This window comes from Panthera tigris, chromosome B1 (assembly GCF_018350195.1).
Source record: "Panthera tigris isolate Pti1 chromosome B1, P.tigris_Pti1_mat1.1, whole genome shotgun sequence".
Classification (NCBI taxonomy): Eukaryota; Metazoa; Chordata; class Mammalia; order Carnivora; family Felidae; genus Panthera; species Panthera tigris.
Genome location: NC_056663.1, coordinates 143,198,945 through 143,222,235, shown reverse-complemented (window position 1 = coordinate 143,222,235; position 23,291 = coordinate 143,198,945). Strand labels below are relative to the sequence as shown.

The 23,291-nt window shown below is 39.1% G+C and overlaps 1 protein-coding gene across 4 annotated transcripts in view; it reads left to right on the top strand.

Moving 5' to 3' along the window:
* USO1 (USO1 vesicle transport factor) overlaps nucleotides 1-14,374 on the top strand; it is a 95,612-nt gene extending 81,238 nt beyond the window's left edge. For 3 of the 4 annotated variants that reach the window (XM_042984373.1, XM_042984374.1, XM_042984372.1), the window contains 7 exons: nucleotides 880-1,018; nucleotides 1,995-2,158; nucleotides 2,830-2,919; nucleotides 6,380-6,478; nucleotides 8,502-8,609; nucleotides 9,577-9,792; nucleotides 10,517-14,370. In XM_042984373.1, the coding sequence (XP_042840307.1) occupies nucleotides 880-1,018; nucleotides 1,995-2,158; nucleotides 2,830-2,919; nucleotides 6,380-6,478; nucleotides 8,502-8,609; nucleotides 9,577-9,792; nucleotides 10,517-10,606 (906 nt within the window). In that variant the 3' untranslated portion in view covers nucleotides 10,607-14,370. Of the gene's footprint in view, nucleotides 1-879; nucleotides 1,019-1,994; nucleotides 2,159-2,829; nucleotides 2,920-6,379; nucleotides 6,479-8,501; nucleotides 8,610-9,576; nucleotides 9,793-10,516 lie in introns of all 4 variants that reach the window. The other variant, XM_042984375.1, reaches the window with a different exon arrangement.
* The last annotated feature ends 8,917 nt before the right edge of the window (nucleotides 14,375-23,291 follow it).

The window sequence follows — 23,291 nt, the reverse complement described above, 5'->3', positions numbered from 1 at the left end:
CTTTAGAAATGTTAATTTTAAATATTCTCATCATTTAAAATGCCATTTGACAATTAGGCAATAAGCATTAAGAGCTATAAAATATTTATATAAACTGAATGACATTTGAGAATCCATCCTAAGGAAATTCTTCAGAATACAGGGAAATGAAAATATGACTATGATATTTATTGTAATGATAATTATTATCTAGAAAAATGGAAAGCATCCTCGGTGTTGCTTTTGAATATAAATTATATTGCATCTACTGATACTTAGTAAACATTAAAAGTTATGATTGCAAAAAACTAGTAATATGGGGAACTTACAATTGAATAGTAAGTAAAGGCTACAGAATGACATATGGACTGAGTGTGACAAGTTTAAAACACTTGGATTGGAAAAAAATTAGAAGAAAGTAAAGAAACAGATCATATCCAACTAGTTACATTAGGGTGGTGAGAGTTGGAAGTTCTTTTTTTTTTTTGGTTTTCTAAATGTTCTATTCTAGAAATTATCTTTTACGTTAAAAGTAATATAGATGCATGTATACATATACTGAGTTTCTTAAATGGTTTGGTATGAATTTCTTAAATGGTTTGATGGACCATAGAATGGAGTTTTTAAAATTGACCATTCCCCACTCCAGTAATTGCAGTGAGATTGCAGGCTGTGCTATTGTGCTTATTATTAACGGGGCCTTACTGGAAATTTTATGGTTCTGCTACATGTTAGTTGACCTTTGTGCATACGTTAATGTATTATTAATGGTTGAGTGATTCTGGAATTGTTGAGTACTTTAACATCATGACCCAGAATGATCTCTGATTTTTAGTTTGCTCATCTTCTTAATGCTAATTAGTATAAATTTAAACACTTGAATTATGTTTTGTTTTACAGGATCTGCAGCTTGAGGAATTAAAGCAGCAAATTTCTACGTTAAAGTGTCAAAATGAACAGCTCCAGACAGCAGTCACACAGCAAGTATCTCAGATTCAGCAACACAAAGATCAGTATAATCTTCTTAAAGTACAGCTAGGTAGGTATAACTGGTTGTAACTGTTGTGTCCTCAAAAGCTGGACTGAATCTAACAGGTTATTCTTGCGGACTAGTCTTTCTCTAACCTTAATCACTATAACAAATGTGTAAATCAGAGTTTATAGCACAGGTTTCTTGCTACCTATTTCAGTATCTTTTCCGTTGATTCTCAGCCTTGGCTGCACATTAGAATATCCTGAGATATTTTTTTTCTTTTTTTAATACCACCAATACTGAGACCCCACTCAAATGTTTGATTTTAATTAGTTGGGTTGGAGCCAAGCATTAATAATTATTACAAGCTTCCTGGGTGATTCTGATGTATAGCCAACTGAGCATGACTGCTCTAATCTTTCTGTTTCCTCATCTGCGCAATGGAACTGAGAATAGCATCTGTGTCATCTGAGAATCAGATGAATTAATATATAGAATTCTAGTTCAGTGCCTGGCACAGGTAAGTCAAATGCTTATAAAATAACATCATCCTGTAGTGCTTATGATTGGAATGCTAGCTATTTAGAAATACAGTTTGTTTTATTTATATGAAGGTGACTAAAATTTTCAGAAAAAATTACCTCTTTTACTTCCTTTATTTATAACAATAATCTGTCAGTTATTGTAGTCCACATAGAATACTATTCCTTTGCGAAGATTTTAAAAGGGATTTTGTTTTCTTATATTAATTGACCAAATTGGAATTGAAACTACTGTAATTCTTAATTGTAGATCACCAAACCATGCAGTTTAGTCTTAATAAGACTATGCTGTGTTTCTCCCCAGAAACCTGAAAATATCATCACTTTACTATTTTTATCAGTACACTGTTCTGCAAAAATGAAATGTGCTTATTACAAAAGTGCCACCAAAGTAATTGAATTAAGGAAATTTTATATTTTTATATTTAAATCTTCTCATTCAAGAAATGAAAAACCTAAGTTTCATGCTGGCTTTTCAAACTTTATTCCTGTTTTAATAGGAAAAGATAATCCGCATCAAGGTTCTTACAGTGACGCGACTCAGATGAATGGCATTCAGCCAGAAGAAGTTGGGAGGTTACGAGAAGAGATAGAAGAATTAAAAAGTAATCAGGAGCTTTTACAAAGCCAGCTGGCTGAAAAGGACTCTCTGATTGAAAATTTGGTGAGTAAATGTTAAAAAAATTTTAAGAGGTCAAGAGCAATTCTCATTATCCTGTTTGTTTATTTTTCTGGATCCTTTAAGCCAAAATATCATCATAAGGCTTTAGAATATGAGCTTTGGGAGGGTTCCTGGCTGGCTCAGTTCGTAGAACATGCTCTCAGAGCCATGAGTTTGAGCCCCACATTCAGCATAGAGTTTACGTTTAAAAAATTAGATTATGAGCTTTGGTGTCAAACTGCCTAAAGCTTCAACACTCCCCAGCTCGTTGAATTTAAGCAACTTAGTTAACCTCTTTAAACTTTTTTACTGATCTGTAAATTGGTAGTGGTCATATCTGTTTTGGTGTTGAGAGGATTAAATGAGCTACTGTGTATAAAGCTCTTTTAATACATGGAAATCACTTAATAAATACTTGGGTTTATGCTCTTTCTCCATATAACTTCAGATAAGTGCTTAGATTTAATAAATACTTGGTATAAGTATAAATTTATTAGCTATTGTAGACAGCGTGTGCTATGTTGAAATTTTATCTTGGATATAAAAACTAAAATGTTGATGTGAAATTTTTGGTAAGCCTCTGTAAGGCATAGCTTATACGTGTATAGTTCTGTTTTGTTTCCTATCTCTTTAGACTAAATTTATTTCATAGTTTATTTCTATGATATTTGTAGAAATCTTCCCAAGCATCACCTGGCACAAATGAACAGTCTTCAGCAACAGCTTCTGCTCAAGATTCTGAACAAATTGCAGAATTAAAACAGGTAATTTTCTGGCTTGATCCAAGTTCTATTTTGTGTTGTTTTAATTATAATAGAGTAACAGCTCTGTAGTTTCACTAATCTGGAACTACTTTTGCTAATGTAAGCAAAATTTTTTTTTTTTTTAACGTTTATTTATTTTTGAGACAGAGAGAGACAGAGCATGAACGGGGGAGGGGCAGAGAGAGAGGGAGACACAGAATCGGAAACAGGCTCCAGGCTCTGAGCCATCAGCCCAGAGCCTGACGCGGGGCTCGAACTCACGGACTGTGAGATCGTGACCTGAGCCGAGGTCGGACGCTTAACCGACTGAGCCACCCAGGCGCCCCAAGCAAAATTTGATAGTGAAGATAGTTATTTGAAAGTCCAAGAGCTTTTTAAATTATATGGTAATTGGGGGCACCTGGGTGGCTCAGTCAAGCATCTAAGTCTTAATTTCAGCTTGATTTCTCACGGTTCGTGAGATCATGAGATCAAGCTCGGTGTCAGGCTCTGCACTGATAGCATGGAGCCTGCTTAGGATTCTCTGTCTCCCTCTCTCTCTGCCCCTCCCCAGCTCTTTCTGTCTCAAAATAAATAAATAAAGGTAAAAAACATTGTATGGTAATGGTATTTTGCTTTTTGTTAAGTGTTTTTATTTTTTAATTGTGTTCTTTTTAACAGATCTGAATATCTCACCCCGGTTATTTGTAGATGATCAGTGAACTAACAATTAAGGACAATTTAAGTATATTTATAAGCTGCAAATATGAAGATATAAAATCTTATGCCCAATTTTCATTTACTATTGACCATGACAATTGCATACTTGAATGTATTCAGTGTTTAGACCATTTTCTCCAGAAAAATGTTGGTTTTTAGAGTTGGAAAGGGAATAAACTTGTGTATATCTCAGATGACTAGCTAAAAAAAGAAAAACAAAAATTTTCTGCTAGAGTAATTTATAATATCTAGAAAAGCAAATTAAACTTTTTCCTACTTGGTTATCATAATATTTATAATTCTAGTGTAGGGGCGCCTGGGTGGCTCAGTTGGTTAAGCATCTAATTCTTGATTTTGGCTTAGGTCCTGATCTCATGGTTCGTGAGATCGAGCCTCTTTTTGGGCTCCAGCCAGGAGCCTGCTAGGGATTCTCTCTCTCCCTCTTTCTCTGCCCCTCCCCTACTTGTGCACACACACTCTCTCTCAAAATAAATAAACTTAAAAAAAAAATGAAAGTAGGTATGCAGATCTAACTTTATTAATAGAATATAGAATATTAAATGTATTTGTTTAATAAGAACTAGAAAAGGGAGAAAGGAATTACTTATGTATAGAATTAAATATTGGAAGAAAAGTCTAGAAAAGTATCAGATTGCTCCTTAGTATACTATCCCTAAACAAGTTGAGTTTTTTCCTTTTAAATTTTTCTTTCTTTCCTCTTTTTTATTCTATCCTACCCTTCTTCCTTCCTTTCTTATAAAAAGAATGTATGTTTCTTTTGTTTCTTTTAAAAAACAAAAAGTAATACTAAAGGAAGAAGTCAACGGCCCAGACAACCTAAATTCACTTCCTTTTCCTCTTCTAGTCATCTGGTCCTAGCCCACTGACATGGCTGATCCAAGAGAGGAGTGACCGTACACAGAGAAACTGTGTCATATTTTGATAAAATCCATGTACCCCAGAGTAGATTCTACAGTCAGGCTTTAAAAATAATAATAATAATTTGTCATTAAGGATTTACAATATTTACAATATTTGTCCACAGTGTTTTATTCTTGTGAGGAAAATTAATATACTGTTTGGGTTTTATTAAGTCTACCTACACTAGAGCTATATTAAAATTAAAGGGAATTAGTTATTAATAAATGATCTTAGTTTATAAATCCCAAGTAAAAATTTTTACTCTTTGTGTTTCCCAGTGAAACTTTAGCTAGATATTTCTGTGCGTTGTTGGCACAGAGCCTGATGTGGGGTTCAATTTCACGAACCATGAGACCATGACCTGAGCCAAAATCAAGAGTTAGACACTTAACCGACTGAGCCACCCAGGCACCCCCTTTCTGCAATTTATTTTCTTTTTCAATTTTACATTGTTAAAAAGGATACATATTTTTAAAAGATATATTTTAAATTATAGTTTTGTTTCTTTTTTTGACAGTTTTGTTTCTTACATAGTAAAATACTGTATAAAAAGAAAACTAAAATTGTCCATAATCTTAGTGTCTATGTAACTCATTTAACTGAAAAAAAAAAAAAAAAATCCAAGGAAAGCCACATATGTACATGATAGAAAGGTTTAAGAGAATAAATTAGCTTTTTACACGACAGCATCCCACCACTTACCCAACGTCTACAGGTGTTGCCAAATATTGTGAGGGGGATTCCCTTCATTGAGAACCATGGTTATAATCGCCTTTCTTTCCCTGTGCATTTCTGGTGGGGAGAGGGCAAGAAAGTTGGGAATTTCATTATTAATGACATGTAAACTTTGAATTAATTCCCTCCTTTTCACTACAGTACTGACTTCTTTCATCTATCTTTTGTGGTCTGGGGTCTAAAAATATCCTATTTTCCCTTTGCAAATAATAAACCCCAGTCTTTGGCCAAGAGAAGAACAGTTGCTTGATACATGAGATTGGGACAGGGATCTGGTGGTCTTCCTAAGCAGACTTTGAACCAGTCCTGCTGTTTGGTTTTTTGTTTTTTGTTTTGTTTTTAATGTCTATTCATTTTTTGAGAGAGAGAGAGAGAGCACAGGGGAAGGGCAGAGAGAGAGGGAGACACTGAATCCAAAGCAGGCTTCAGGCTCCAAGCTGTCAGCACAGAACCCGACGCGGGGCTCAAACTCGAGAACCTCTATGTCACGACCGGAGCCAAAGTTGGACACTCAACCAAAGTGAGCCACCCAGGCATGCCTCGACCAGCCCTGCTGGTTTTGACCCCATTTTTACCCACACTTTCAGAGATATCTGATAGTACCAGTTCCCAAGCCTTTAACAGTTGTGCCTTGTAAGTCAGGTAGCAGCTGGGCTTTCTCAAGTGTCAGTTAAGTTGTCTTTCTCAGGTGTGCTGTCTCAGTTACCGCTGTCATTTGTTTACTGAAATTCCTCAATTTTATTGCTCTTTTTTCTTTCATTCTCTTTCACCTTGTGGGTTTCTCCCTCCCTCTCTCTCTTCCTTTTACCCATCCTTCCTTCCTCCCTCCCTTCCTTCCTCTTTCCCTTCATCCCCTACTTTGTGATTTTTTACATGGACTCTCAGGAGAAGTCAGAGGTGAATATGTATCACAAACTTGCTTAATTCTCTAGCTTGACGCCAAAGTTCAGGAATGGTTTTTTAGAATTAGATTTTCAAACTTGGAAGTTGTGATTTTAGAAAGGTCAAGAAAGGAAATAATTTTAAATTTCTTCCTGTAACTAGATATTTCCTTGATGCAATTAATGCTATTTAATGTTACAACTCAACTATTTTTGTCTCTTAGGAACTGGCAACATTAAAGTCTCAGTTAAACTCACAATCTGTGGAGATCACCAAACTGCAGACAGAAAAGCAGGAGCTGTTACAGAAAACAGAAACATTTGTGAGTTAATTATTACTTTTTTTTCCCTGAAAAATAGTTAACACAAGGTTAGGATGTTATTTCTCAGCCACTATGTAAAAGAAGCAAATGTGTCAGACTGCACCTTCCCTTTTAGGTTGCTTACTAGCCAGAGTTCTGGTCACATAAGCATCTTGGCCATGGTGACAGCCATATTAGAGTCAGACTCACCATATCAGTATAATCCATTATTTGATGGTTCATTTTGCTGGTATTTTATATTTTATCCCATCTGTGTCCCCTTCAGTCCAAGCTGACAGGTTTTCTGCTGGTATAAAATTCTTAAAAACCCCATGCAATACACAGGGATCCAAGCCATTGGATAAGAAGGCCCTCTGGATCCTTCCTAGATAATCGCATCTCTATTTCAGCTTCTGCTCAAATGGTTGATTGCGTCCATGAGTCACAAAAGTAACTTCTTTACAAATGGGAGTCCAGACACATCCTTGATATTTCAGCACAACACACTTTGTCATTTATTACAATAGGGATAGGCTATTTTCTAAATCTTCATGTTCTGATCCCTTTTGCTTAACAGTTCCTTCTGAAATGTATCTCTCTCGGGGAGCCTGGGTGGCTTAGTCAATTGACTCTTGATTTGGGCTCAGACCATGATCCCAGAATTGTGGGATCAAGCCCCATGTCAGGCTCGTTCTCTCTCTCTCTCTCTCTCTCTCTCTCTCTCTCTCTCTCTCTCCCCCCCCTCCCCCCCCCGCCCCACCCCACTGCCCCTCTCCCCTGCTTGCATATTCTCTAAGATTAAAAAAAAAATGTATCTCCTGTCACATTTTATTGTAAGCAGCAAGGAGAAACCAGGCCATGCCTTTCTTTAACACTTTGCTTAGAAATCTCCATGAAATATCCAAGTTCATCACTTACAAATTCTACTTTCTACAAAGCACTAAAACATAATTCAGCCAGTTTCTTTGACACTTTATAACAAGGATCTCTTTCTTCTACTTTCCAGTAACATGTTCTTCATTTCCATCTCAGGCAAACAACCTTTCCATCCGTATTTCTACCAATATTCTCTTCACGATGATGTTTTCTCCAAGGCCATAGAAGCTTTCTCTCTAGCTCCCCTTTCTTTCTGAGCCCTCACCAGAATTGCCCTTAATGTCCATATTTCTAGTGACAGTCTCTTTGGGGCAGTTTAGGCTTTGTCTGACATGCATCTCAAAACTCTTCTAGCTGCTACCAGTTCTGAAGACCCTTCCACATTTTTCAGGTATTTGTTACATCAGCACCCTCCTTCCCAGTACTTTAAAAAAAAAAAAAAAAAAAGGTGGCGAAAGATTAGAAAACTATCATTTAATGGGGCGCCTGGGTGGCTCAGTTGGTTAAGCATCCGACTCTTGATTTAGGCTCAGGTCGTGAGTCATGATCTCATGGTTCATGGGTGACAGCCCCACAGCACAGAGCCTGCTTGGGATTCTCTCTCTGCCCCGACCCCTGCTCTACCTCTCAAAAATAAATAAATAAACACTAAAAAAAAAACCATTATGATTTAAGAACACTTCCTATTAGCACTTAAGAAAATCTTAGCATTTTATCAATTTATGTCATTTAGCTCTCTTTCCTCACCTGTCTCTCTGAGAAGATAATGTGGACTTAAGTTCTAGAAATTTCCTGAGGAAAGGGCTTTGAAAATTTTTCTCTGCCTATTAAATGCTATGTTATAGCTGTAGTCTGACCTTGAGGCTGCTTAACCCAGCTCTCCTCATGCTCCATGGAGGTCCAATGCTGCACCCGATCCTGACCCAGCCTCCTGCTCTGCTGTAGGGACTGCCCATCTTTCCGGGGAGAGCGCTTCAGTGCGTGTCAGTATACATAAGGAATTCTACAGTTCTGCAGTACAGGAATTGTATTTCTGCTATTGGGCATAGTTTCCAAATAGTGAGAAAATTCAATAACCTTTGGAATTGCCTGTTGCCTGTAACTTTAAAGGAACTCTCCCCGCCCCCCCCCCCCCCCCCCCCCCCCCCCCGCCAATTTCTACCGTCAGGCAAAACCAGCCCCTGTACCAGGAGAGAGTGAAGCTGTAGCAGCTGCAAAGACGACGGATGTGGAAGGAAGACTATCAGCATTATTACAGGAAACGAAAGAATTAAAGGTTGCTTTTTGGTGAAACTCTTGCTTGTTGCGTATTCTAGGAAATGACTCCAGGAAATTTGATTGTATTTCATTTAACGTCCCCAATTCTTCGATTTATGAGGAAAGCTAATGGGGTATAATTTTATCTCACAGCATGGCCATTGCTATTTGGATGAGTAAAGATGGCACAAGTGAAGCCTTTTTAAATGCCATTTCAAATGATGACATCATATATATAAAGTAAGACTGTATATGATGTACTTTGAAAGTGGAAATCATTTAAAGTTTAGTTTTCTTGTCAATGTCTAATCACAATAAGAAATAAAGAGCACAGCTTGGGCTAAAACCCAAGCCACATGTGGGTTTCTCTTCAAGCTAAGGACACGGGCACATTAAATCCTGCCAGCCTATTTAGTGTGACAGAGAAATCAGAATAAATAACATAAAGAGAGGAATGAGGTAGAAATAATAAAACTAAAAGGGAATTTTTTATTCATATAAAAAAATGCAAAAGGGAAGGTAATGTGTGATTGTGCCTTTTGGATAGTGATCAAATTACTTTATCTTTAAGCTGTAGATTGTATGCATGAAGTTGGGCTAAAAAAAATTTTAACCCGAGTTCTAATTTCTGATGCTGATCAGGCCTCTGCTGTAAAATGTTTTGTGTCTTTATTCTTACAGTTATCTGAAATGGTATTATCTCTTAGGATTTTTGAAAAATAGCTCATTAAAACTAGTTTTTGGATATTAAACTGTATCTTTTCATAATAACCATCTTTGATGTATATAGCCTAACATAAATTCTCTTGTTACTGGATGAGTGTGTGTGTGTGTGTTCTATTCCTAAAACCTCCACCGCCAAACTCCTCAGATCATCACAGAAAGAATGAACCTAAAAAAAGAAAAAGAATGAGCCTATTTGTTAAAAATCCTGTGAGAATGAATGCTAATCTTAGATCAGTTGATTTTCACCTTTCTTTTCCCAGAATGAAATTAAAGCTTTGTCTGAGGAAAGAGCTGCTATTAAAGAGCAGCTGGATGCATCTAACAGCACCATTGCCATTTTACAAAATGAGAAAAACAAACTTGAGGTGGATGTTACAGATTCTAAAAAAGAGCAAGATGATCTGTTGGTGCTGTTGGCTGATCAGGATCAGAAAATATTTTCATTAAAGAATAAACTCAAGGAACTTGGTCACCCGGTAAGATTGAAATCTTTCCAAAAATTATATCTGTACATACATATGTATATATGTATGTGTTTTTTTAAGTTTATTCTGAGAGAGAGAGAGAGACCATGTACAAGCAGGGGAAGGGCAGAGAGGAGAGACAGAATCCCCAAGCAGGCGCCACACTATCAGCACAGAGCCTGATGCAGGGCTTGAACTCACAAACTGTGAGATCATGACCTGAGCCGAAATCAATAGTCGGATGCTTAACTGACTGTGCCATCTAGGTGCCCCTATATTTTTAAAAATTGTACTGTAGCATGGAAGTGTTGTGCCTAGATATCCATTATTACAGGCGTAAATATGTAGGTACACGAATGAGGTATCATGTGCATTGCTTTCATGGTGTTCAGTGAATTGATGTAAACCATACAGGCACAGTTTCCAGTATTTGTTAACTGGCTCTCTTTTGGGCTTTGAGCCTAGTAATGAATTGATTTGGTCCTGTGGTCATAAGACTCTCATTATCCAGATGTGCCATTCTCTTTTGTCATGTTTGGTCCAGATTTGTGTGTAGACAGGTATGACCTGTTAAGCTGTATATCTCCTCTCATATTATCATCATCAAGGAAATCAGATGGCTTGTAATCTGCTACAGTTACTGGAATAAAGAATTTATCAAGTGGTACGTGTCATTACATGTTGAAAATGAAGTGAACAAATCTTAACAGTGTTCAAATGTACATATTCCCTTTAGGTTGAAGAAGAGGATGAACTTGAATCCGGAGACCAGGATGATGAGGAAGACGAAGATGAAGATAATGGCAAGGACCAGGGTCCTATCTAGCTTTAAATCTCTAGGAATGGTAGAGACTATATTGTAACTTTGAAGATGGAGTCTTAAGACAGTGCTTTGGTTTGCCTCCACAGAAAATAAAGATTTAGAAACCCAAATGGCAAATACTCACTAATAAGACTATTGATGTATTTTTTAATGATGCCACCCATGTTGAACACCCTAAAACTAACTTCCTGCAGAACACACATCTTTTATTGAAATTCATCTGAATTGTTCCGAATGATAATTTGCGAAGAGCTTCAGACACTAAAAATACACTATTTTAAAGCATGTGGTGGCAGTGCTATTTGCCTTAGTTTATTGGTTGTTTACCTATGTTCTGTATTAGTCTATTATTTTCACTTTTCAGAATACGTGACTTTAAGTACTAACACATTTGATTTAATGTGTATTGGAATCATTGTTTCTAAATTCAGCATTGGGCTTCTTAGCTAATGATTTCCCTTTAAAGAAATGGATTTACTGAAAGGCAAGATAGCATGGGCTGGGGCATAATATAGATCGTCAGCCCTCCATCCAATGTGACTCCTAAGATGGGCAGGATAGGACCGTTTAGAATGAGTGCCTTGACACCTGATATGGCTGCACTCTGTATTGTTTTTCAGGGAAGACACCGAAGGACACTCACAGATGAGGAGGGTGTTTCTCAGAACGTTTTGCAACAGTGTATTAGCATGCCATTGGGTTGGGTTGGGTTTTATTTTAAGCTAAACTTTAAAACATTACAAAATAACAGCTCATACAACTCAGATTTAGTATTGTTGTCTGATTATCATAAAACATAGTATGGTCCTAGTTTTAAAAAGACCCAAACTATGATTTATATAATTTATTGGCATTTTTGCTGAATAGGTTTAAGTCAGATAATAGATTTTTAAAAAGCAAATGAAGCAATGTGTCAAAATTTAATGTTTCATAATAAAAATAGATACTATGTTCACTTAATCCCTGGTCATGGTTCCCTTTTTTAGATTTTGAGGAAAGTATTTTATTCTTAATAAAAGTTGAAGCAGGTGGAAGTGATAAGAGGAATTCTCTTACTAAAAGTACGTTATAACTGAGGAGTCTTACTGTTCAGAACTAATGAGGATTCTGTAAAACTGGAGGTACTAATTGAAGCAGAAGCAGAAGAGGTTGGAGAAGGGTTTGGATATTTCTAAATTGATCACTGGAGTTCTTTGCAATGATTTCCATTTAAAGAAGGAGGTTTACTTAAAGGCAAGATGGCAAGAGTTGGGGGATAACGTGATTCATCTGCCTCCTGACCTCAGGAATAGTTTGAGCAGTACACTGAGGGGCACAGACTTTTGAAAGAGGAGAAGTGTCCTCCTGTGTCCTGAAAAGGGAGATGGCTGTGTGATACAGAGCACCTGAGAGGGCCCCACTGTGCTTCTTACCCCTTGCCATCCGAGAACCACATGACTATTACTGGACCATAAAATCTTCCTAAAGTTGACACCACGAAATGAACAAATTGTTAATGACTGTATTTTACGCTTTTGTTACAAAGATAAAGAAAAATAGGTCAGGAGTATGAATATGACTCCTATAGATAACAATACCAAAGATCTTCAGAAAGAAACCTCTGCAAAATCAGTGATCGTTTACCAAAATTCAGTCATTCAGGCAGGCCCGGAGTAGAGAAGATGCGTGGAGGCTTCGTAGCAGTTTAGACTGGAGCCCAAAGGGATATCTTCCTAACTGTAGCCACAGGTTTTTTTTGCCTGGATTGCTTCTAGAGCCTCCTAAAGTGTCTGCCTCCAGGCTGGTTGTTGCCTCTCTACCCCTCGCTCCCACCATCCTCTCTTTTACACTTTCCAAAATGGAGAAAAGACCACAGTTGTCTACTGTCACAGCCCTTAGCCAGGTGGATAAGCCCCTCTGTACTCTTCTGCTCGCTAAATTTCCCTTTGAGTATATTTTACAATCACACAAAGATATTTGCTGCTTTTTCATTTCTAACTGTGCTTTTGCACATGTTCTCTCCCCCGCCCATGTGCGAGCCCACTCAGTAAAGACAGTTTCCATGTACAGAGAGCTACAGTAGTGGAGCATTTGTCATAAAGTGCAACACACATTTGTCCTGATGGCTTGAAATTTTATTCAAGTGTGGCGTATACCTCTAGCGCCTCTGAAAGAAAAGAATAATCACCCAAAGTTACTATAAGAGCTAAAGTAACTACTCACATTTGACAGGTTTAAGTTACTAGTCTGAAATTCTGCTGATAGAATATCAAAGCCTTAAGTTTCAAAGTTTTGTTGCGGCCAGGTAAGGGCCGCATAATGCTCATTAAAACCAAAAATCTGTACCATTAGAGCAAAATTCATTGACTCATTCAGTGAATTTGAGTGTGTAACGTGCTGGGTACCTCTGCAGACACTGGGGATATAGCAGTGAATAAGGCGAAGTCCCTTTCCCATATAACTTACATCATGGAGGAGTCAACAGCAGTAAACAAGTACCTAAGACAGTGTCAAGTGCTGTGTGGCTTCCGGAAAGGAGTTTGCATTTTCTTCTGAGTTTGATGGGAAGCCAGAGGAGTGATCAGGTCTGACTTCTGGTTCGTAGATTACGTTCTGTCGCAAACTGCCTGTGGGAGGAGACCGTTGCCCCTGTCTAAGCAAGAGCAGATGTAGTTCAGGCTACATGGTAGGAGTGGAGGTATCTAAAGCGGTAGGATTGGGCATATGTTTTACAGGTCGGGCTGAGAGGACTTGTTGAATTGCATGTGTGGGGAGCAGGGGCGTAAGAGAAGTCAAGAGTAACCCCCAGAGAAAGGTGGTGGCTCTTGCTGAGCTCAAGAACACTGGAGGAGCCGGTTCCGAGTGCTGATCCAGAATTGTGTTCTGAGGCTTGCTAAATCTGAGACACACAAGTAGATAGATTTACACAAGTAGAAGGGTTGTATCAGATGGATAGAGAAATTTGGAGTTCATTAGGACTGCAAAAATAGCATATGGATGATATTTAAGTCCATCCAGCAGGATAAGTTCTTGCAGGGGATGAGTATAGAGAGAAGGCAGCCAAGAGCTGAGGCTTTGGGCAACTCAGTCTTTAGTGGTAAGGAAGGAATCTTTAATGTTCAGTGCACTGTGTGGTAATCTTAACCCAGAGCAAATTTGAGCCTTGGAACTAAAGGGAAAACTGAGAAACCTGTGAGCTTTAAATTGATTTCTTACTGTCTTTTGGAAAATAAAAACTTAATTCATTTCAGAACTGCTTTAATGAGACATTCTGTTGATGCAGAAATCTGCCCTGCTAACCAAATAGAAGATAAGTATCTGAAAATATTTCTTTCATTGCATTATATCATTTGAAAGGTGTGTGTTTTTTAATGCACGTTATTTTATCAGATTGCCCCCTTAGTGGATTATTGACTTGCCTCTCTACCAGAAACCCTGAAAAGAAGTGATGGTTCCAATTTTTCTGTCTACAACTCAGAAACTTTAGGATTTTCTGTAATCTTTCAAAATGCAAATTAAGCCAGAGGGAAAACATTAAGGTGTGACACATATATCTATCTTAAGATGTGGTTTCCCTTCCTGCAAATTAACTAATTTTGTCTAGACAGAGGTTTTCTCCATACACACCAAAAGCAATTGTGACCAGTTGTTTTAGCTTGAAAAAACTTTTACACACTGACCTTGGTACAATTACATACTACTTTTGATTTCACTCACTGCAACACAAGACCACTCTGTAATTACATTTTTCCACCTATGAGGGTGTAAACACATGAATTTCTAATATCGGGTTTACTACTCATTTTCCAGTTCTGGCTTTTAATTCTAGATTTACTCAAATAAATATATTAAATAAATAAGTACATACATATACAAATTTATTCTCTAAATCTAGAGAAATATGTATAGTGGTAAAGCTTGCCATTTTGTGGCTCCTCACTTAAAGTTTTTTCACTTTCTCTGTGACATTTCATGCTTCTCCGGCCCCTGTCAAACAGCTTGTTTCCTCATCACAGAGACGGTGAGACAGATGCCAGTTAGTTGCTGTGGTGGCCTTCGGGTGCACTTTCTGTCAGCATGTTTAAAAGTAGGATGCGCTGAATAAAAGCTTAAGTATTACTTAGGTTTCTGTACCACATTACAAATTACCACAAATTTAGCTACTTAAAAACTACACACATCATCTCACAGTCTTTGGGTCAGGAGTCTGGACACAGCTTGACAGGGTCCTCTGCTCTGGATCACAAGGCTGCGATCAGGGTTCTGCCAGGCTGTGTTCTCATCTGCAGGCTCCTCTGGGCGGGGGGGGGGGGGGGGGGGGGGGGCGCGGAGAACCGGCTTCCAAAGCTCATTCACATTGATGGTGGAATTCATGTCTTTATAGCTTTAGAACTGATGGCTTCAGTTTCTTGCTGGGCAGTTGGCTAGAGTCTTCCCTCAGCAACTAATGGTCACCCGTAGTTCCTTACCTCATGGGATCCTTCAGCATGCTCACTTAACTTTATCAGACCAGCAAGGGGAATCTGTAGCTCCAGTCAGGTGGCCAGGCTGAGTCTCAATACAAAATACTGTAATCACAGAGCAGCATCCATTACTTTGGCATATTCTATTGGCTAAAGGCAAGTCAGGTCCTGCCCGTGTGTGGGAAGGAATTAAACAAAGGAATGAATGGGAGGTGGGGCTTATAGGATGCCACATACTTTTACCTTCTTGAACCTTAATTCTTAATCTGTCAAATATTCTCAGAATAAGGTGGGAGGGGCGCTACCTTTGGAAGGGGGTAGTAAATTTGATAGCAGATGTTTGTATGAAACCCTATCTTATTTAATTCCAGGCTGGGATCTTTGCAAATGGACAAAATAGATCAGAGTAACGATCACATTGGTCAATGATATAACAGTATGAAGCTACCAACCACAGTTCAGATGTTTGTATCACGTATGTGTGTCTTCAGGCCAATTCTCTTCTCTGGGCTTTACTGTCTTTGACTGGTATTACAAGAACACCTCAAACCCAACATATTAAAAACCAAATCCACGTTCCTCCTTTCCCCAAATCTGGTCCTCTTGTAGGCTCATCCCAGGTGAACAGCACCATCCTTTGACCTGATTGTACAAATGAAATTTCAGACTCATCCTTAGTACCTGCCTCTCAACTTTGGTTTTAATGCCTAAGAAGTTCTCATTTCTGTCCATTTTCTTCCATTTTGCCATTATTCAGTCCTTGGCTCTTCTCAAGTGTTTGCTCTATTCAAGTTTGGATGTGTTTGTTTAATCCATTTAATCATATTTGAAGGTTATTCCATCCATTGCTATTTCAATGGATTTCTCATTGAAGGACTCTTCTCTCCCAATTTAATAATCTTGAGTCATAGTAACTACCATTATTCAATGGAAAAATAATTTACTGAGTGTATGAAGTTATAATATTTAAGGTGGCTTGGGTTACAAGTAATAGGAAACTCAATTAGAAAAGACTAGAAGAGTTGGAGACAACAGACCTAGAAAACTCTTGGGAAGTATTGATAACAATGGGCAGTAGAGAAATGGGCCATAGCTGCACTAGGGTTTAGGATCAAGTGAGGGAGACTTTTTAAAATAGAAAATACTAAAGGCTGTATGCTGATGGAAGTAACCAGGGAATGGGAGGGTTTACAGTTGCTACAGTGATGTCCTTGAATGGATGAGTGGGGACAGAGTCTGAAGCATAAGTGGAGGGGGTGGCCTTGCAGTGGAGTGTGGACAATATTTCCATTGTAAGAAGAGGGGAGGTGGACGATGGGTGGGTAAAAAAAAAAGTAATGTTTGGTAGGTGCTGGGGATGTGTAAAAGCTCTCTTCTGATTGCTTCTGTCTTCTCAGCTAAATAGGAAGCAAGAAATCAATTGGAAATAACAGTGGAAGAGGTTTGAGTAAAGTGGAGGAATTGGGAAAAGAGATGTCTCAGAGTGGAGCTTGGGAAACTAAATGGACCAGGAAAATGTAGTTCTGAGCATCAACTTCAGACACAAAAATGCCCAGAGGAATAAGACTTTATCTTCTTCTGTGTCTCTTAATAGCCTGGAAACCTTTCCTTTGAAGCCTCCATGCAATGTCCTGTAAGGGTCTGGGTCTCAGAACTGATTTAAGCCTACCTGGGAGAGTGACCTTGGATCTGCCTTCTCACAGCACTATTTCCTTCACAACTACCAAGTTAAGCTAGAGAGCAATGCTCTGTGCTGACTGCTGGCTGCCTTGTTTGCTGTGAAATCCCAGTCTGCAGAACTGTACCTGCACAGGACGAGTGGTAAATTGGGACCCAGATAATCAGTCAAGTGAACCTATGCACCTTGAACTTCCTTAGCAGTTGTATATGAGTAGCTGAACACTTGGATAGTCCCTGAGCCTTACTGTGCAGTTGTCTTCCTGTTTGTATCCCTCTGTAAAGTCAAAAAATGAAGTATTAGAATAAAGCCTAAGGTAACTTATGAGTTTGACAGTCGAAACCTATGACAATGACTGATGTGGAGCAGAATGGCATTTAAAGCAGAATTGGTATTCAGATCCTTAATTCAGTTTGTATCTTCCTGTCTCATGGCCAGAATTGGCTGGCAGACCCATTTACTGGCAAACCAGTTAGCATCAAAGGGAAAAAGGCCACAGAGATTGTCTTAACTAATCGCGATTTGCCCCTAGGGTATGGTGAGTGACTGGGTGGCACCTCTTAGAGCACACAGCTTTGTGGGGGCACACAATACTTAGACAAAATTAAAGTTATGAGTTAAGAAGGAAGGCTCAGGGCCGGGACTAGCAGTGAAAGGATATTGGGTAGGTAACCAGTTGTATCTTCTGTGTGCATATGCACAGCATAAAATAGAATCTTCTCTCAGGTCTCAGTAGCTGTTTGCTGAGACAGGGATTGATATCAGAAAGTCCTACTTAGAAGTTGACTTTCATGTTAGATATGAATTATATCACCAGATATGTAACCAAGCACTAAACTCAACTTTCATTTTTCTAATTTTCATACTTCTATGAAATTGTTTAATTTAAAATTTTTTTAAATTTTTATTTATTTTTGAGAGAGAGAGAGAGAGCATGAGCAGGGGAGGGGCAGAGAGAGAGAGAGAGAGACAGAATCTGAAGCAGGCTCCAGGCTCTGAGCCGTCAGCACAGAGCCTGACACGGGGCTCGAACCCACGAGCTGTGAGATCGTGACCTGAGCCAAAGTCAGGCGATCAACCAACTGAGCCATCCAGGCACCCCAAAATAATTTTTGTTTAATATATTTTTGGTGATTACCTACCATGTGTAAAGCACTGTGACAGTACCAATGTCTGAAGATTGGTAAAAAACTCATTACATCAGTGTCTTCCTAAACAACTTACTTTTTATTTATTGGTTCTTTCTTAACAAGCATTTGTTCACCTGCAGACTGAGCTCATTAGAAACATTGTGTTCCCCAGCTGGTGATGTTAAGTTGTTCTCCCATTTACCCTATACGTTTAATATAGATACTTGTAGTAGAAAGGATAGGCAGACCTAAATCCAAACCCTTGCTCCTACACTTTTTAATTTCAGCGCGTTTTAATCAGCTCAGGCTACCATAACAATACCAGAGACTAAATGGCTTAAGCAATAGAATTTAATTTCTCATTTCTGGAAACAGGGAAATCAAAGTTGCAGGAGAGGTAGGTTTCCTTCTGAGGCCTCCTCTTGGCTTCTAGAAAGCTGCCATCTTGCTGTGTGCTCATGACCTCTTCTGCACCTGGAGGGGGAGAGAGAGAAGCTCTCTGGTGTCTCTTTTAAGGGCACTCATTCCATCAGTGGGTCCCCCCATCGTGACTGCATCCAACGCTAATTACCTCCCAGAGTCTAGATTTTGGAGACAGACTGCCTGAGTTTGAATCTGGACTCTGCCACTTTCCAGTTCTGTGGCCCTGGGCAAGTTATTTATCCTCTCTGTGCCTCCATTTCTTCTACTGTAAAATGGGAATAATAACAGCATCTAGGCCATAGAGCTGTGGATTACACTGCTTAATGTATGTAACTTGTTTAGAACAGTGCATGGCACATCATAAGTCCTCCATAACTGTTTAACTTATTGCTGCTGCTGTTGTTATTGAAAGAAACCTGGCTTGAAGTCAAAAGACACGTGAAGTGCTCATTTTGGAAGCATTTATTTATTTATTTTTAATGTTTATTTCTGAGACAGAGAGAGAGCATGAGTCAGGGAGGGGCAGAGAGAGAGGGAGACACAGAATCAGAAGCAGGCTCCAGGCTCTGAGCTGTCAGCACAGAGCCCGACGCGGGGCTCGAACTCACAGACGGCGAGATCATGACCTGAGCCGAAGTCGGACGCTCAACCGACTGAGCCATCCAGGCACCCCTGGAAGCATTGATTTAAAATCTCCACTCATTCTATTGGTAACATTGAGAAAGTCACTTCATTTTTCAGTATTATTTCCTCATCTGTAAAATTGGAATAACACTTATTTCTAGAGAATCTGTGTAAGACAGTGATTAAAAGAATAGACTCCAGGGGTGCATGCCTGGCTCAGTCAGTAGAGCATGCAGCTCTTGAGCTTGGCGTCATGAGTTCAAGCCCCATGTTGGGTGTAGAGATTACTTAAAAAAAAAAACAAAAAAAAAAACCAGCATAGATTCTGGAGTTAACTGTTTGGGATCAGATTCTAACGGCACCACATTCAAGCTATGTGACCTGGTGCAAATTACTTAACCCTTGTGTGCCTCAGCTTCATTACCTATAAAATAGGGATAACTGTACCTTATGTTCATAGGAATGTTGCAGGAATTAAATTAATTCCTAGTTAACATATGTGAAGGTGTCAGAACAGTGTCTGACACTTAGTACATACATGCTGAATAATTGCATGGCACATATAGGAAGTGCCTAATAAGTTTTAGCTAACATTCTTTTCTCACAGGGTTTTGAGGATTGGCTGTATGAGTAGGCATGAAACCGCTTTATAGAAATTACTGGTTGGGGCGCCTGGGTGGCTCAGTCAGTTAATCGCCCGACTTCAGCTCAGGTCATGATCTCACCCAACTTTGGCTCAGGTCATGTGATCTCACGATTCATGGGCTCAAGGCCCACATCGGGCTCTGTGCTGACAGCTGGGAGGCTGGAGCCTGCTTCAGATTCTGTGTCTCCCTCTCTCTCTGCCCCTTCCCCCACTCGTGGTCTGCCTCTTCAAAATGAATAAACATTAAAAAGAAAAAAATTTTTTTTAAAGAAATTACTGGTCAAATGTGAAGACCCAGGAGTCTGCAGTGTAGATTCCTACGGCTATGTAATTAGGCTTAACCAGGATTGACATGTTCAGGCAGCAGTGACCATTTTCTTTTGGAATTTTGTCCAGTTCAGAGCAACCCACTTAACTGCCTCCTTTAGGTGGGGATGGGTCCTGGTTACTATGTTTGTAGCTTGTGAATTGTAGAAGCAAAAGCAAAAGCAGAAGCTGCTTCCAGTATTACTGAGCACTTCACGTATGAAATTCAGGACAAAGCTTTGCACCCTGAGATAAACCAAAAGGATTGGAGTCACCCTAACTGGCTCTGATCTCCGAAATAATAAAGCCTTGAAGATTTCCTGTAAACCTGGACTTCCTAGCCAAAATAACATTCTCTCTGTTTATGCTGGTATCTAAAGACATATCATGACCTTTGAGAAAATTATAATCATGTGGGAAAGTCGCTGTTTCCTCACCATGAGCAGACTAATATAATTGTCATAACCTTGGTAATTTGAGGGTTTTTTTTTTCCTTTAAATACTTGTGTGGGATTTTTGTTTGTTTGTTTTTGTTTTAATTTGGGAAGTCTGTTCTGAAGCCTGTTCTCTTGCACTCTTTGTAAATAAACTTTATCTTTCCTTTTCTAAATGTTTCTGTCTTGGCTTTAGTTGATTGGACTAGAGGTTGCAACCCTGACCCAAGATGGGCCAAATTCTCCCATCCAGGAAGTTGTGTTTATATTCTTTTTCAGCTTCTTAAAGCAGGAAGGTGTGAACTAAAGGACTGTGGAGCAGGGACCTTCACCAGATAGGCATCAGGGAAGTGAAGTTCATCTGCAGAGTAGAATGAGGTAGAGGCAGGGGTGGGGGTGGAGGGAGAGTGGGAACATGGCAGGGATTGGAGGGCAGCCCTGACATCCATCACCTTGACAGCCTCCAGCCTATCAGGCTGTTTTATTCACCTCCCAACACTAACCATCGTCTACACATGTGTGCTGCTGACTTTATAAGAATCAGTGTTAAACACCATGAAGACAAGAAAATGGTCTTCATCATTGAGTCCCAATGCCTAGATCAATGCTTGGCATATAGTGGGTACTCCATAAATACTGACTGGATAAGTGAATTCTGTTTACTTGTTCATAATCAAATTACAATTTGGAGAATTTGTGTGCCATTGTTTCAAAGATCTTGTTGTCTGCTTTGTGTTAGTACAAATGAAATTGACCAAATAATCTCATGTGATTAACTTTAAAGCCTGAGACTTTAAAATGATAAGAGCCTCCGTTCATTCCATGGAATGAGTTGCGTTATAGCGTCACTTTGAGAGGGCAAAGCATCATGGATCATCATGTAGAGGGATCTGGGATGATTCCTCTCAGTCATCCTGGGGTTACAACGATAGCCCTTACGAAAAGGAGAGGGGGCAGCCATCTCGTGGTCCTGTTCACTGTGAGAACCTAGAACCTATAATTGCTTGGTTCTATGTGTGACTTACGTGGAACATTAATTATCCAAAGGAAGTTTGCTTAAAATTGCCATTTTCTTCTAAAATGTTCAAAGGAATGTCCTTCATAAGTAGCTTATTAACATGGTTATTATTAGTACAAACTAAAATTTTTCCCACTATCCACAAAACACTTGTTCATAATAATGAATGGTTTGGCCATAATGAGTATTTTTCTCATTGGGTATTTAATCTATGTTAATACGGATCTGAAAACCTTCCTGTCTCAGTTAAGGAGTAATATGGATCTGTATGGTTCATTTTTGTTTGCTGTCCACGGACCTTGTTGACCTTCCTGAATCATAATTTTTTCTGTGGGTTGAAATACCATTTCATAAGCTTAAGTACTCCTTGAATTTTTAAAAATTAAGGTATTTATGATGTCCATCTGTTCCCAGAGTTTCCTTCTTTTTGGGTTTTTAAGTTTCCTCTCCAGCGTGTGCAGGTGTGTGTGATCAGATAAAGCCAGTTGGGAAGGAGCTATTGTTTTTTTAGAGAAGTCACTTTCAAATGATGTGGCAGGATCTTTGACAAGGTTTTGTAAGCTTTTCTTATTACATTTAGACTTCCAGAGGATTTATTTATAGTGATGGCACAGAGCATAGGGTAACTGCGGCTTGTTCCCGTCTTCATTGCAAAACCAAAGATCTGTGGTCTAACTGCTCCATGTTATGTTTATTTGGGCAAAGAAACATTCCCTTTAAGTCCCACCTGTATGACCACTTGGCTGAATTGTGCTCTCGGAACATTTTCTTCATTCTTTCTGATTCTCATCTGCTTTATGTTATGCGATAATGCCTACAATCCTGTGATAATTTCACGTTTTCTTTTTCTTGTCTTCTTTAAGAAAGAAGGCAACTTTTGTTCAAACTGACTCTTTTTTTTTAAGAAGGCTTCATGCCCAACGTGGGTCTTGAACTCAAGACCCTGAGATCAAGAGTCCCACATTCCACCCAAGTGAGCCAGCCAGGTACCCTCTGTTCACATTGAATTGAAAGCATTCTTAGGGGTGATTTGCAGGACCTTGGATGAAAATGGACCCATAGTCACTGTCTTTGACAGTTTACTACTATCTGTTACTTAACAATTGAGTTCTCATGCAACTAACCTGATTCTGCATCATTCTCTACATTTTAAACAATCTGCAAAGTTCTGGGCTTTGGTCTCTAGTTTCTATCCTTCTTACTCTGTATAATGGAAATAGCCTGAACTGATTAAGTTAAATATAATCAAATTGTAAGGGAAGACTAAGTGAGCATGAATAACAAGTTGTACACCTCGTCAAAAGGATATTCAAATAGAGAATGACCTTGGATGACTGTTGTGTCACTCAGAACTCTATCCCTGTTACTAAGGAATTACCGGGACGGTTCATCTATTCAGCATTTGTCACTGCAGCAGCCTCTCCAGTTGTCTCTTGACTATGTCTAAATGATGGTAATTTTTCTAAAGTCTTGAAATGTAAATGATTCCTATCGGGCACAAGCCCAGAGACTGAGCCTACTGTTAATGGCCTGCTCATCCAATTGCCTTTAATGGAGATACAATAGCCACTAAGATCTTTACCAAGCCCCTGGGTATTAGAGGACAGTTTTGGCAATTAGTGCAGCAGCAGCTATTGGTTTTGAACTCTCTGCAGCCATGAGTCTGACTTTAAGCAGGTGATTATTTCCTCCAGTGGTAGACAAGTGGACTTTTGTGTGTTCCTTTTATAGCCACATGAAACTTTCTGTTGTTTTTATTTTTTTTGGCAATCTTCATTTTTTTTTAATGTTTTTATTTATTTTTGAGACAGAGAGAGGCAGAGCATGAGCAGGGGAGGGGCAGAGAGAGAGGGAGACACAGAATCCGAAGCAGGCTCCAGGCTCCAAGCTGTCAGCACAGAGCCCGACGCGGGGCTCGAACCCACGGACTGTGAGATCACGACCTGAGCCGAAGCCGGACGCTTAACCGACTGAGCCACCCAGGCGC